The sequence below is a fragment of the Suricata suricatta genome, chromosome 12 (assembly GCF_006229205.1).
Source record: "Suricata suricatta isolate VVHF042 chromosome 12, meerkat_22Aug2017_6uvM2_HiC, whole genome shotgun sequence".
Classification (NCBI taxonomy): Eukaryota; Metazoa; Chordata; class Mammalia; order Carnivora; family Herpestidae; genus Suricata; species Suricata suricatta.
In genome coordinates this window covers 62,819,657-62,836,234 of record NC_043711.1, presented here as the reverse complement: position 1 = coordinate 62,836,234, position 16,578 = coordinate 62,819,657, and the positions used below count along the sequence as shown (strand labels likewise).

Sequence of the window (16,578 nt, the reverse complement as noted above, 5' to 3'; positions counted from 1 at the left end):
ATAATACATTCTTATCATGCACATGCAGCTCGCTGTGAAGCCAGCAAAAGGTATTTTAGGCCATCGAAGTTTCGTTGCGCCAGCGTGGCTGTAGATTAGAAGGACATCTCCATGTGAACCAAGATGGATGCCAATTTTCCCTGCCGAGAGAGAGGCTGGCCGTCTCTTTCTGCACATATGGTAGATGGATTGGTTAATCAGCGTCTGCTGAGTCTTGGGCCTAAAATTACAGAGAGGCCAGACAACTGTGGCTACGCAGCCTTTGTTCATGAGTGCAAACAAGACAAACAATCACTTGTTATTTGGGAAAAAGTTAAAATGTTTATTTTGGACTTTTATTAAAGTGTCAATGGCTTTATAAGACAGCGGTGTAAATCCAGCCTTGTACAGCTAGTATCGTGGGAGGGGGGCTATAAAAAAGAGTACACGTGGAAAAATTAATTGTTAAGAATTTCTCTTATATTTCAGCATAGGGAGAAAACAAAGGCAGTCACATTTATTTTTCAAACACATGTTTGAAAACAAATTACTTTCAACCAGAAAACACATTTGAGAACAAACAGTTTAATGCCTAATTTTTCTGTGCATCATGTAGAAGACGGAGCATTGTTGTAGCTCAATTTTTTGCTTCAGTACGTTAAAATATTAACCATTTTCTCTGGCATACATTTATGGGAGGATATTACATTCTTGGGACTAGGGAATGCCTGTGATGAGTTCTACTTCCTGTTGGAGTGGTTGTCTCAAGAAATATAGCCTAAACACTCGAAGGTTGGACCTAGTAGTGCTGGTTTCTACAAGACCTGTCAGTCAAATCAGTCAATCAGAATTTGCTTAAAACCCATCTTATAATTAACAGGAGGAGTGATTTATGTACAATTTAGTTTTCTTTTTTTTTCTAATTTTACTGAGATATAATTTATATATAACATTGTATACGTTTAAGATGTACAACATAGCAATTTGATATATATATGTATATGTGTGTGTGTGTTCTGTGTGTGTATATATATTTGCATACATAGTTATATATATACACAACATAATAATTATCACAGAAAGATTAGTTAACTAAAGAACTATGCATTCTCTCTTGCTTTCTTTTATTTTTTTGCTTCCTCTTATTCTTTTATTTTTTTTATTTTTATAATAGTTTATTGTCAAATTGGTGCTTCTCCCCACAAGTGCCCCCCACCATGACCATCACCCCCTCCCTCCCTCCCCCCTCCCCCTTCAGTCCATGGTTCTTTTAAAATTTTAAATGCTTTTCTTGCAGGGAAGAATGACATTCAGAATTATTGAAGGGATACCATAAAGAATTTCAATCACAGATATTTGTCAATGCAGACTACAATATAATTAAATTTCTTTAATTTGTATCAGTACCAATAATAGGTGCAGATCAGCTAATAACTCATTATGAGATAACTTGTTTTCTCAGGGCACCTGGGTGGTTCAGTTGGGTAAGTGGCCAACTTCAACTCAGGTCATGATCTTACAGTTAGTTTGTGGGTTCAAGCCCCACACTGGGCTCTGTGCTGAGAACTCGGAGTGTAGAGCCTGCTTTATATTCTGTGTCTCCCTCTCTCTCTGCCTCTCCCCTACCCATGCACTCTCTCTCTCAAAAACTGAATAAACATTAAAAAAAATTTTTTTAAAGAAATAACTTGTTTTCTCGACTCAACACTTCTAATACCAAATATGTTGGGTTTTGCTTACACCAACCAATTTTTCAGGTCCCTAGATACCTACTGGGTGTCTTATAATTCAATTCTGACATGATCTGGAGTTGGTGTGGACCTCACAGGATAAGGGCTCAGGCCCTAAGACTGCCTGGTAAATAGGGTGTCACCTATACTTCTCACTGACTGGCTGGAAATAAGGAGTTCCCATAGCCCCCTCCTTGGGGTCAGTAATTTGCTAGAATGGCTCAAAGAACTCAGGGAAAGACTTTACTTACTATTGCCAATTTATTATAAAAGATACAGCCCAGGAACAGCCAAATGTAAGAGATACATACAGCAAGGTGCAGGGAAAGGGCCCTGAGTTTCCATGTCATCTCTGGGCATGTTGCCTCCCCATACTTCTGTGTTCACCAACCCAGAAACTCCTGGTTCCCACTGTTTAGGGGGTTGTATGGCAGTTCCCTTAAGGACTGATTATATATACCATTGGCCACTGGTGACAAAACTACACCTGGAGCCACTCTCCCCTCTCCAGAGGTCAGGGGATGGTTCTGAAAGTTCCAACCCTCCAGTCAATCACATATTTGTTTTCTCTGACAATCAGCCATTCTCCAGGAATCCCCTCATTAGCATAAACAGATATTACTGAAAGGAGCTTCCTAGAAAAAACAAAAGATGATTCTCTCAGGAAATGACAAGTATTTTAGGGGCTTTGTGCCAGGAACCAGGGATGAAGACCAAATATGTATTTCTTGTTATGTCACATTGTCACACTTATCTTCCCACATGTGTATTCATTATCAGAGGCCTAAAATCATGGGACCATAAAAGGTCAGAACCAGGTATCTGTTAGGATGCTACGAGGTGATGTATTTGCAAATCAGACTCACAGCCTGAGGCAGTGTTGCAAGTTTACTTCACTCTAACATCCCCGCGAAACCTCTGTGCTCGCTTCTCCTCCCCATAAGACCATCCAGTCAAATAAATGAATAAATTCAAGAAAATCAAAGTTCCAATCTGATAAATAGTAGGTGACCGTGAACATCTCTACATCAAGGGTCAGTTGGATGGACACTGGAACTGACTTGGCTGGTCTTACCAAGACTGTGCCTGGTGGAGGAGAAGAAAGTGGACAGGAAGGCTGGGCTGGCAGTGGCATAATAAAAAGGATATGGCACAGGTTGGGGCACTGCATGGACAAAGAGGGCACATGTCCTTTCCCTCAAGAACTCTAGCAACTTCCCCAAGTTACATATCCATTCTGGGGTTATCCACAATGGTCATTCATTGGACATTTTTTTGAGCACATTATGGGTGCCATGCTTTGTTCTGGAAACCAGAGCTTCTAAAGGAAGATACCACTCGCTCCCTTAAATATCCCGAAGTGCCTGCCAAGTTACCAACTGCCCCAGTGTGCTGTGGGCTCATGGAAATTTTACGATGAGAATGCATTTGGGGTTTGATAAAGTAATGAGATGTTTTGTATGTTTCAGGTGGAAGGTGTAGCTGTCGGGTTCATGAGTGTGTGCTCAAGAGTGAACATGCAGCTCCTGCACGAATGCTTTGACTTGGGGCCCTTCCATGGACTCTGCGTCCCACACCCTGATGATGTTCTGCAACCACTTTCAGATATAAGCCTTGAAGGAACTCAAGGTACAGTGGCTATCACAGGAACAGGTTGGGAACTAAATCCATGCCTTCTACACAACTGTGCCTTTTGATGAGTGATGTGACTAGACGGATTCTTTGATATCTTTTTCTCCAGTCCCTTTAAATGTATGGTTTCCATGGAAAATGAAATCCATGAGCACAGATGGTCATAAGTGCACAGTTACAGTTTGACATGGTGGCCCTATAGCTTAAGTTTCCCTAAATTCAGAATGCTTGCCTTCAGAATGTTCATTGTGAAATAACTGGTAGTATTTCAGCATTTTACACACACACACACACACACACACACACACACACACCACAAAATATAATAAGTGTTTTTTTCAATTCAGTAACTTGAGAATTTCTATATGCTTTTAAGTTTTAACCCCACCATTAGTGCTTTTGTGTTTGTGTCTTTGACAAACTATTATATAGTACAAGTCTATTGCAAGTAGTCATTTTTAACTTGCTTAAATTATTTCTAGCCATATGATTTAAAATAATGATTTTAAAATATTGTCTGTATCAAGTTCTTCATGAGGTGAAATTAAGTAACTCAAACTTTGGTATTTTGATGAGGTCTTGCTGCATCCTTGGGTATCTTTGCAGGTAAAGTGTTCCCATTCATAAATCAGACAGATTAAGAGTATGTTAATTCATTCTCTAACAGTATTTTTCTTTCTTTGTAAGACAGAAATAATATTAATACCTTCCACATAGGTGAGTTGTGAAGTTTTGCTGAGATTACTCATGTCAAGGGCTTTATTCTGTGTTGAGCAGACTCAACAGTAAATGTTGACCATCATTGTGAGTGATAGTTATTTCTTTGCAACTGGACTTTCACCTACTTGAGTCTTCCATGAAAAATCAGGGCATTTTGAATTGCTCTGCTTTGTCATGTCTGAAAGATAATATTAAGATTGTTTAAAGATAGGAAGAAGAGGGCACCTGGGTGGTTCAGTTGGTTGAGTGTCCAACTTCGGCTCAGGTCATGATCTCACAGTTCATGAGTTTGAGGCCCACATCAGGCTCTGTGCTAACAGTTCAGATCCTGGAGCCTACTTTGAATTCTGTGTCTCCCTCTCTCTCTACCCCTCCCTGGCTTATACACTGTCTTTCTTGCTCTCAAAAATAAATAAACATTTTTGAAAAATAGGAAGAAGAACCCACTGGGTGGTGGCAAAGGACTTGTCAGTGTTAACAATGGCAGGTGTCTTTTTGGCTGATCATATCCCCTCAATGGGAAACCAAGTGCATGGATGTATGGAGCTTAGCTGAGTGTTCACACTCATTGCAGAGAAGTTATAAAGCCACAGATGGAAAGGTGTTTCCTCTTTGGACTGATGACAACACTATTCCTATAAGAAAGATTTGAGGCCATTTAAAACAAAAAAATTTTTTTTTCTTACACACCACTTTTTTCAACAGAATCATAATCTACCACAGAAATAAGTTTGGTGAATCCTGACACTCTGTCCTCCTTTTCTCTGCCCCACCATCTTTAAAATTTTTTTAATGTTTATTTATTTATTTATTTTTATAGTTTATTGTCAAGTTGGTTTCCATATAACACCCAGTGCTCTTCCCCACAAGTGCTCCCCTCCATGACCATTATTTTTTTTTTAGTAGTGAAGCCTGGCTTGCCCATGTTTCTCAGCAAAGAGATACTGGAGTGTTATATGCACTTTGCTGCATGAGGCAATCCTGAACCATAAGTTGTCTGTCACTTTCAAGTGCATAAATTCTTCTAAAAGGCATTAAATAGACTTTATGGTTCGATTTTTTTGTGTATAAAATGGAGGTGTAAATAGTACCTAACCCAAAAATTTGTTGGGAGGATTAGATGTTAGAATCTACATGATGTGCTTAGCTCAGTGCCAAGCACAGAACAAGTCTTCAAAACATTTGTTGTTTTTCTGTCTGCGCATGACTATTGTTATAACTAACTTGTTATAAAAAACAAGTTAAAAAGATAAAGTCATTTCCAGTGTTTTCCTGAGTAGCCCTGAGGCTACTGATATTCTGTACATAGAATGAATGGAAGATTCCTATTTTAGAAATTTATGGGGACAACAAAATTCAAAATTTAGGCTGAACCCCAGACTTTATTTATTTGAGAGGGAGGGAGGGAGGGAGGGAGAGAGAGAGAGAGAGAGGGAGGGAGAGGGAGACAAGGTGTGAGTGGGGGAGGGGCAGAGAGGGAAGGAATCACAGAATCTGAAGCAGACTCCAGGGTCTGAGCTGTCAGCACAGAGCTAGACACAGGGCTTGACCCCACAAATCATGAGTTCATGACCTCAGGCTTAACCGACTGAGCTACCCAAGTGCCCTGAACCCTGGACTTTAAAGCATACATCGTAAAGCCCACAGAGAGATGGAAGCTGAAGGAAGCCCTACTGCTCTCTACCACCTTTAATATTTTTACTTAACATTATTTATCTAAAGGAAATAAGAAAACTTCTCTTGTTATCTTCTGAGCCTTGTTTATTTTTGAAAATCCAGCTTTATGTTCACTGATACAAAGATGATTATGAAGTTGTCATCAGGGAGCCCTATTATAGGCTTCCAAATAACTCAGGGATGGATTCACAAATCATCAACAGCTTATTATATCTAAGAAAAGAGTCATCAACACATTTTTCTGCCATCTTCTTTCAACAACAACAAAGAATGAGGTTCCAGAGAAAATTCTAAATGTGCTATGATCTACTGTTCATTGTTTTTCTGATGAAAGTCTCAAGTTAAAAGAAATATAATTTCTCTAAAATATGAACTAAAATTCTTGCTTCAAATGAGCACACATCATTGTGCCTTATTCCTTGTATTTTGTTTAGTACTTTTTACTTTTCAAAGGATTGCCAAATATATTATCTAACTTTATCCCTATAACTTGACATAGGGTCTAAGGCAGGTGACACTGTTTCCTTTTTATTCCTGTCCAAGCTCAGGCAAGGTTTTAAAGCTCATCAGGGCAGAGGGACCCCGAGCCCAGCCCCAGCCCACTCTGCTTGGCAGGGTGTCTTTTTATCTTGGATGGCTTTGGCTGTAAACTCCAGTGGCATGTCTGCTACACAGGATACACGATCAGCTTTTCTTTACTTTAACACATTATGTACTGAGTTATCACTTTAGCAAGTTCTCAGTGGCCTATCCATTTTCCTCAGGGGTGTGTGTGTGTGTGTATGTGTGTGTGACTGTGGTTGTGCTCTGGACAACTTCCATCTATTTCAGTCTTCACCTGTGTGTCTGTAGAATTTGCCAGAACTGTGGGAGGCCACTGTGGGAGGCAAGAGACAGACAGGAAGTGCCAGGAAATTAGCACTCCTGGAGCAGCCTCTGCTCCCCTGTCTTACATTCCTGCCCCACTGTACCTCTTTCTCAGTCAACTTCCAAGGAAATGGTGATAACGGAATCCTTGACTCAAGATCTGCTTCTAAGGGAACCCACACCAGGACACTGCCTGTCTAGTCTTTTCCCACCAGCTGTGAAAACATTGATTTTTACACAACTGCCAGGAGTTGGGGTATAAGTACCCCAGCTCCCTCATTTCTCAGGTGGGATAACTCTGAGACATTAGTTTTATACTGTTTCCCAGAGTTCTTCCATGGGATTCAGTTCCAGCTTTCCACAGTGGTAATCTGTATAATGACATGTGCTTGCTAACTGCCTTTTCTTCCCTTTCTCCCTTCCTTACCGTTCTACTGGTGCTTCCTGGAATCACCTCCCCAAATAACCACTTGTTCTCATATCCTTGACCCAAGGTCTACTCTTTCCCCGCCAGCTGTGAAACTCACAGTATCACACCAGCCTCTATGCTTCTGAGCAGATTAATGTCAAGGCTTAACATTCTTAAGTTAGTAGAGTGGCCCTCCCTCTTTAGAGGCTTACACACATTATAATCAGCCACCTAGTCCTTATTTCAGTCATATCACAGTTTCTGTCAGATCTAAAAAGTTTAACCATACACACCCAATTTGCATTTTACTTGAATAACTTGTATATGTTTCCATTTTTCAGCTACTTATTTTGGTTCTATAACCTATTGCACATACTTGTCAATTTTGGTTGTTATCTACTAAACTTTGGGACTTAAACTGGGACCTATAGGAACAAAGTCTAAGGATACGGATTTTCTACCAATATAAGGAAGCTCTAGTAAATGTTTGTTTGTTTATTTGTTTGTTTAGTGAAAAGCCTACTTTAGGAATAGCAAGCTCCCAGTATTGGAAGAATTTGTAAAGAAACAGTCACAGGTGTTTACAAAAAGCTTTTCTTCTTATGTGAAAAATTGTACTAAATGAGATTTAAGATCCCCCAGATGCTAAGACTCTCTGGAAACTTAGTGAACATGCATTACGACATTGCAGATGCCTGATAGCTTAGTATGTATTTTCTTTCAGTAACAATAAAATGGCTCAAAACTATTATTTTCCAGTCGGCCCCACTGCTGGCCCCACCCAGCATTTGAAAATCAAGCTGTGTCTTTTATTCTCTGCATCATCACAGTAAAAACTTTGGAATCAGAATTGAGCTGGCAGTCTTCTTGGTGATGCATAAGGCAAAAGAGGGCACAGCCTTCATTTCCACAGCTGTATTGCCATTGCCACATTTACTAGTTAAAATTAAAAAACAATAAAGTAAATAAGCAGAAAGCCAAACTTTTGTTTGTCATGTAGGCTGGAGTGACCTGGGGAGCAGGGGTCTCTGTTTTGAAAGAACCCTTGTGAGAGACACCTGGCTGGCATAATTGGCAGAGCATGTGACTCTTGATCTCAGCGTTATTAAGTTTGAGCTCCACGTTGGGTATATAGAATGCTTTAAAAAATAAAATCTTAAAAAAGAAATGAAAGAACCTTTGCGAGGTTCAGATCTGTAAACCTCATTATGCACCCAGGGCCCACTAGACGGAATCTCTATGGGACAGATACGCTCTTGGCAGGGAGAAACTTAGTTTTATGTGGCAGATTTGTGGCCTTTCAAAAGAATAATCAGTGTAGCCCCTTGTAACCAAGAGTGTTGCCTAGTACGTATTTAAAAGGCCCTTCAAAATACGATTTCCATAACATCTTCATATAAAACATACTAATGTTGCCTTAAAAATTTTTTTTGTTAAGTAGGCTCCATGCTCAGCCCAATGTTGGGCTTGAACTTATGACTCTGATATCAAGAGTTGGATGCTTAACTGTCTGAGCTACCAAGGCACCCCACCTTTGAAATGTTTTAAAGTTATTTTTAGCTAGGAAATGGTTTTTTAAAAATATTTTTTATTTAATTAACTTATTTTGAGAGAGAGAGCACACATGCACATGCACACAAGTGGAGGAGGGGCAGAGAGAAGGGGAGACAGAATCCCAAGCAGGCTCCAAGCCATCAGTGCACAGTCTGATGCGGGGCTTGAACTCAAAAACCATGAGCTCATGACCTGAGCTGAAATCAAAAATTGGGTGCTTAACTGACTCTACCACTCAGGTGTCCCTGTTTCTTTATGTCTTATTTAAATTTGTTTTCATTGGACTTCCATTTGCTTCTTACCTGAGATTCTCTCTGTAGGAGGAGGAAATACTTGAAACTAGTTTCTAGTGTCAAAGCTAAGAAACAATGGCTAAATCAGATCTTCATGGTATGTCAAATAGCCTTTTAGCTTCTCTTCCTAATGTTTCATTTCATATGCTTGAGTTGCCTTCTGTTTTGCTTTTCTTTTAACATGGATTCCAAAAATGGATGAAGCACTTGTGCTTAGAGCTTAGCAGTATTTCTGCCAAAATATTTGTATTATATATCTCCGAACAGTATTGAAACACCCAGTACATTCTGTAGTTATTTAGTGACTTACTCGGCCTGTATTAGTTTGCTGGGGCAGCCCTAACAAAGTACCACAGACTGGGGATCTTAAACATAGAAAAAGTAATTTTCTCACAGTTCTGGAGACTAGAAATCCAACCCAGATCAAGATGTAGGCAATATTAGTTTCTTCTGACCCCAGTCTCCTTGCCTTGTAGGTGCTGAATCTTTTCCCCATGTCTGTACATGTTCTTCCCTTTGTCCCTTTTGTGTCCCAGTCTTCTTATAAGGACTCCAGTGATGTTGGAATAGGGCCCACCCATAGGACCTCATGTTACTTTAATTATCTCTTTAAAGACACTGTCTTCAAATATAGTCACACACTGCGATACTGGGGGTGAAGACTTAAATATATGAATTTTGTGGGGACACAATTCAGCCATAACACTTAGGGTCCTATGTTAATAGCTCCCTGGAGCCGTGTGGCCAAGACTATAAGTCTAAATCCATATTGCAAATAATGGCAGCAAAGTCGGCTCTACTTGATGCTCATACGAAGCCTGATATACCAATTCATACTTATCACAACCTGACTTTTGTCTTTTTTTAACCACTTAATATGTTTTTGATATATGAAGGTAACAAAATTGCATTATTTCAACACGTTAGCCACTCTTACCAACTTTGAATTTTTAGAGTTAATTATGTGAGTTCTAATGCTTTGCTAGAGATGTTGATAAAACAAATATAATACCAGACTTAAGCCCAGCTCATGTGATTATCTCCAAGGTTGACAGTGTATACTTTTACAGTGGAGACCTTGGACTGGTAACACACCAGGAAGAAGATAAGCCCAACTTGAAGCCCAGTTTTATTGTCAGGAACACTGCCTTAAAAGTCTTGGTGAGCTTTTTGATTACAGCTGACCCTTGAACGACATGGTAGTTAGGGGGCTCTGTCTGCTCCCCTAGGGAAAACTTTTGATTCTCCAGAAACGTAGCTACTTATATCCTACTGTTGACTGGAAGCCTTCCTAATAACATAAACAGTCGATTAATACATATTTTATATGTTATATATATTATATACCACATTCTTATAATAAAGTAAACTGGAGAAAAGAAAGTTTATTAAAATCATAAGGAAGAGTGGCGCCTGGGTGGCTCAGTTGGTTGAGTGTCCTATTTTGGCTCAGGTCATGATCTTGCAGTTCGTGAGTTCAGGCCTCTCATTGGGTTCTGTGCTGTCAGCTCAGAGCCTGCTTCAGATTCTGTCATCTTCTCTCTCTGCCACTTCCTGCTTGCGCTCTGAATCTCTCTTTCTCAAAAATAAGTAAATATTAAAATAAAAATAAAAATAAATAAAATTGTAAGGAAGAGAAAATACATTTACAGCACTGTACTGTGTTTATAAAAAAACAATAACAACAAAGCAAACAAAAAAGCCCACATGTAGATGGACCCATGCAGTCCAAACCCCTTTTATTAAGGGTCAACTGTAGTTAACAAAATCTGTTGCTGATTTTCCATCTTAATTCATATATGGTTTCGGTGTCCTTTTGAATGCCTTTCAACCTGCAGCGACAAGTGACGGCACCCAGATAGGAACTCTGTTGTGCAGAGAGCAAGATGACTGGTACCACGTTCACACTCTCCCTGCGGCACTGGGAAGCACGTGTATTAGGACTGGCATGCTCGCCGCCAGTCAGATTCATTTCATGATGGTAGAAATACAAACACATTTTTATATAGGGCCTTGCAGTCTTTGAAAGAAAAGTGGTTTTATTTATGTTCGTTATGATCATTATGTGCTGGGCTGATTTTCTCAGTAGGTGATGTCTGTTTTGCCCATATTTATGATGCAGGGGAGAAGCATTTAATGAATTTCAAGAGTGTATTTGACTGTAAAACACATCTCTCTTAGTATATTCACATGTAAATAGCCCTTTTATTTGTTCTCTTTGGTGACCTTTCTTCTTTTGGGGGTAGATCACAGTTTGTTGTTTGCCATTTCCAAATGGGAGGATGAATGATAATAATGAAAGATTATGCAAAAAAATCCACGTTTAAAATAATGTTGATATGCCACTTGTGTTGCAGGATAATTATAGTAATTTGGCTATTACGCTATATGGAGTCAGGACTTAGTTGCTAGAAAACACGGTGATAGGGGTGATTCAGGGGATTTTCATCCCAACAGGCTGTTTGATCCTGCTGACTTTTCTCTTGAAAATCAATTGCTTGCGGTGAATACTCTGAATTTCCCCTTGATTAAATTGCCTGCTGGTGGGCTGCACCCATTGCACTGGGGTCACTGTGAGTTCTGTGTCTGTTTACACAGGGTTTTTGACAACTCTTAAAGTATCATGGACCAAATTTAATCTTAGTAAAACAACTAAAGAAGCAATTACTAAAAATCACAGTCTTTGCACATGAAAACAAACAAAGGAAAATGTATTAATTCTACATCCAACACAAAGCCAGTTATTTTGCTACTAGTTTGCAAGCCTTTTCTCCACTGCATATTGCTCTGGCTTTTGGTGTTTTCAGTCTTCAGGAATACATAGCAAGCTTAGTGGAAAACCTGGAACAGTCCTCTTGGAAGCTGGCTCAGACTTCAGGTTCATCTTTGACGATGTTCCATTTCCCCCTCAAAGATATTAGTGTATTCAAGAGAAATAGAAAAATCAACTTTTGAATGAACTTTAGGAGATTAGAGTTTTCTAGAAAAACATCATTTCATATATGAAGATTAAAAAATTATTAGAATACAGTTATGTGTATATATATTCAGCGCGTATGTACGTATGACTATGCATGCACATATATACATATGTATGTATATACACATATGTATATTCACACACATATATACTATTAAAAATGAATAAAGAAGACAAAGTGTATTTAACCCTTCATGAAGTGGATTGTCTCCTTTTGGAGAACTGTAAAATAGGGCAGAAGCTTTTATAGAATAAAGAGTAAAGAACAAGGAAAAGAAACATAAAACATATCTGATAGGCTCGGGCCACACAGTTAGACTTGTTTGGGGCAAGAAGGCCCAGAGTTGGTTTGGCTTTTGGGGACTGATTGACTGGATATATTGCCTCTGTGGTCAAGTGGAACACTTACAGGGACACGAAGGTAATGCAAGTTTCAGTTTGCTGATGGGGCACCTCAGGCAAGAGCGATTCCATCCTGGGCCTAGAAAATTTTGTGTGTGTGTGTATGTGTGTTTATATAATATTCTATATTATATATAATAATAATTATTAAATTATAAACAACTTATTTATATTTACTTGGTTTTCTGTTTCTATTTATATAATACATCTAACTCTACATGGGAAAAGACTTCCTTTTTCTGTTGAGTGCTGGTTCCAATACTGAAATATTTTAGAGAAAAGAGAAACATAAGCACATCACAAAACTATGCAAAAATAGTATGTATCATACATGCGAGAAAATATTCAGCTTCCCTAAAATTGAAATGCACATTAAAACCCAAGATTTATTTCTCCCCCTTTTTGTGTACTCAGTTATGGGTGTGTATTGTAATTAAGATGCTTCGTCCTGGGCAAGGACCTTGGTAACTACCACTATGAGTTTCTGTCAGACATGAAGGTTATCTGATAGAATACTCTAGAATACAGTGTAGAAATGGTTTCTATTCTATGATTTCAGCTGTAGCAAGTCTAAAGAAATAATCCTAAATCTGTAAGGAGGTACATATTCAATATTATTCACTAAGCTTAATCATAATACTAAAAATGAATAAATAAATAAATATCCAAATCAATAAATATAAAAAACCAAAATCTCACACATAAGAGGGATGGCTAAACTTGTGTCTATCCAGGGGACGGCTGTGTAGCATCCTTTTAAGAGGTTACAAAGAATGAAGGGAAATGATTATGATATAATCTCTTGTGAAAAAATCAATGCAAAATGAATTGAAGTATGAGTAAAACTACCTAAGAAACATGCGCTATGAAGAGCACTGGGAGGTAATGAATTAAACCAACGAAATTAATGGAGTCACAGAAGTAACACTACGGCCAAGGCTTTTGTTTCCTCCTTCTATTTTTTTTTTAAATGGGAAAACAATCTTAAATTTATATAGAAGTTGCAGGTACTTTTTTTCTTCCTAAACTATCTGAAAATAAGATGCTGACATCCTATGGAGCCACTTGTGAATACTTAGTGTGTGTTTCCTACGGAGAGACAGCCTCCTTTACAAACCTAAACATCCATCAGTATCAAAGAATTGACTTGAACATGTTACCTCCAGCTAATCCACAGGCCACAGCCTCATTCAGGTTTCTTCCTCTGTCCCAGGAATGCCCTTTATAGTGGAAAGATCCAGTCCAGAATGATGAACTGCATTTAGTTGCCCTATTATCTTTCACTTCAGAACAGTTCCTCCGTCTTTCCTTGAATATGATGCCTAAGCACTTTTGAAGATGTTAGGCCCATGCTCTGTAGTTTTACTGGAATCTGTGTTTGTCTGATGTCTTCTCCCAATGAGATTCAAGTTGTGCACTCTTGGCAGGACTATCAGAGAAGGGACTGGGTTCTCATTGCATCCTATGTGGTATTACACACTTTCAGTCTGTTTCATTACTTATGATGTATGGTTGTTTTGATCACTTGCGTAAAGTGATTCTTGTAGGTAAAAAATTAAAATTATTTTAGCTTATTCCAGTCAGTGCAGAGCTATATAATAATTTCTCCATTCCTGACCTTTATATTGATTCTGCCCTAATTCTCACTTGGAATCCACAGCTTTGCTGATGCTATTTTATCCCCTTCCTAGAGTTTCAGCTTCACTCTGCCCAGCTTCCCAGCACAGGCATCTGCCACTGCTGCAGATATCTCCTTGGGTAGATAATACTTTGGGTTTCCCAGTGAGTCAGTCCTTCTGTGCACTGTCTTTAGCCTCCAGTAATGGCCACTGTGTGGTCCATTGCAGGGAAATTGTTCCTGACACTGCTTGTAACCAAACTAGACTTCACCGTGGTGGACACTACTGTCGCCTCTAACTAGGACACTTGAGATCTACCCAGCTTCCATATGCCCACTCTGGAACTCACCTATAATTTCTTCTCTACTGTACCTGGTTATAGTTCCGTCTTCCCCTCTTTGCTTTTTTGCCCTCTCTTGTGGCACCTGAGTGGCTCAGTCCATTAAGTGTCTGACTTTTGGTTTCAGCTTCCTTCACGATCTCACAGTTAGTGGGATCAGGCCCCACATCATGCTTTTCCCTGACAGCATGGAGACTGGTTGGAATTCTGTTTCCCTCTCTCTCTGTCCCTACCCTGCTTGCAGATGCACACTCTCTCTCTGTCTCTCTCAAATAAAGTTAAAAAAAATAGATTCTTTTGTTTGATTGATCTTTTCAAAGAGCTAGCTCTTAGATTTATCTAACAAGTCTGTGGCCTTTTTGAATTTATTTAAAAAATTATTTGTTTTTATTCCTATGGCATCCTTTTTCTTAATTTTGTTTGGATTTGTTTTGATGTGCCTATTCTAGTTGCTTGATTAGTTTATTGTTTGATATAAAAAGCATTTGTTGTGAAGAAAAACTTTTTCTCTACCAACTGAAGGTTGAGTGGTCAGGGAACTGCAAATTTATTGACAATTGACTGGTTAAAAGGAGAAAAGTTTATTTTGCATGCGGAAATGCTCTGTAGTGGTGAGCAACTCACTGAATAGCCAGACATAAAGATGTGTATACCAATGTAACAGTGGGGAAAGGGTTAGGGTTTCAATGGGAAAATATGGAAGGTTCTCTTGGTTTACTTAACACTAATGGGATTGTACCATTGAACTTCCATTGGTAGAATCATACTGGAATGTATAGACTGTGTAACTGAAGTCAATGAAGGAGTCATTGATGGGGACAATATCCACTGTACCAGAGATAAAAAGAGCTCTGGTGACCAAGCACCCAAAATGGCTGAAAAATCGATTTTCTCTAAACATCACCATTGTGTCTTAGGAGTGCTGCTGGCATTGCAGAAGAAAATGCACCTATTGACTTGGGAGAAGCAGAGAGCTTGCTTGGCTAGAATTTTATGAGAAAGTTTAAATTAGACCTTTAAATGTTTCTTCAGGCTAGAATGTCAAGCCAAGAACTTACTACCAAGTTTCACTTTCAGTATCTGTAGATTTGGGTTAATGTCTTTCTTCCTGAAGAATATCCAAAATATCTTTTCTTGCTCACCAGTAATGCTGGGAACCTTGTAATCCAAGTGCCAAATATCCAAGAGGACTTTATAAGCATTCGCTCTGTAAAATTAACCTTATTTACTTAAATCTGTCTAGTTGTATTTGATTCTATACATATAATTCTTAAGTATGACATTCCATTCAAAGCCTTGGTCATATAACCGATATTTTCAATTATGTCCTATTTATAAAGAGGACAGATTCTTATTGAACCTATGAAAATAACTATATTGCCATGAAAATTAGAATACTCAATAAGTTAACAAATTCTAGAAGGATCAGGCAGGGATAAAAAGGAAAATGTTTTCAAAAGTATAATCTACTAAATGTTGCAAGTTAAAAATACCTTCAGAAGCAAAAATAAAAGGGCACCTGGGTGGCCCAGTCAATTAAGCATCCAACTCTTGATTTCTGCTCAGGTGATGATCTCATGGTCATAAAATTGAGCCCCACATCGGGCTCTGCACTGAGCATGGAGCCTGCTTGTGATTCTCCTTCTTCCTGCCTCTTTCTTTCTCTTTCTCTCTGTCTCTCTCAAAATAAATAAATAAACATTTAACAAAAGAAGCAAAAATAGGTATTTTTATGGTTTTTTGTGCAATTGTGAATGGGATCAGTTTCTTGCTTTCTCTTTCCGGTGCTTCATTTTTAGTATATAAAAATGCAACTGATTTCTGTACGTTGACTTTGTATCCTGCAACATTACTGAATTCATTGGTCAGTTCTAGAAGGCTTCTGGTGGAGTCGATCGGGTTTTCCATGTAGAGTATCATGTCGTCTGTGAAAAGGGAAAGTTTGACTTCTTCTTTGCCCATTCTGATGCCTTTTATTTCCTTTTGTTGTCTGATTGCTGATGCTAGGACTTCCAACACTATGTTAAACAACAATGGTGAGAGTGGACATCCCTGTCGTATCCCTGATTTCAGGGGGAAAGCTCTCAGTTTTTCCCCATTGAGGATAACATTGGCTGTGGGCTTTTCATAAATGGCTTTTATTATGTTTAAGTAAGTTCCTTCTATCCCAACTTTCTCGGGAGTTTTTATTAAGAAGGGATGTTGTATTTTTTCAAATGCTTTTTCAGCATCTATCGACAGGATCATATGATTTTTTTCTTTTGTTTTGTTGATGTGGTGTATCACATTAATGGATTTGCGAATGTTGAACCAGCCTTGTAACCCAGGAATAAATCCCACTTGATCATAATGTATAATACTATTTATATGATGTTG

At 38.7% G+C, this 16,578-nt stretch overlaps 1 protein-coding gene across 3 annotated transcripts in view; it reads left to right on the top strand.

Annotated features, from left to right (window-relative positions):
• Positions 1-16,578, top strand: part of CFAP61 (cilia and flagella associated protein 61) — a 278,328-nt gene that overhangs the window by 52,124 nt on the left and 209,626 nt on the right. For all 3 annotated transcript variants that reach the window (XM_029918146.1, XM_029918148.1, XM_029918147.1), the window contains exon 8: positions 3,179-3,338. In XM_029918146.1, the coding sequence (XP_029774006.1) occupies positions 3,179-3,338 (160 nt within the window). The remainder of the gene's footprint in view (positions 1-3,178; positions 3,339-16,578) is intronic.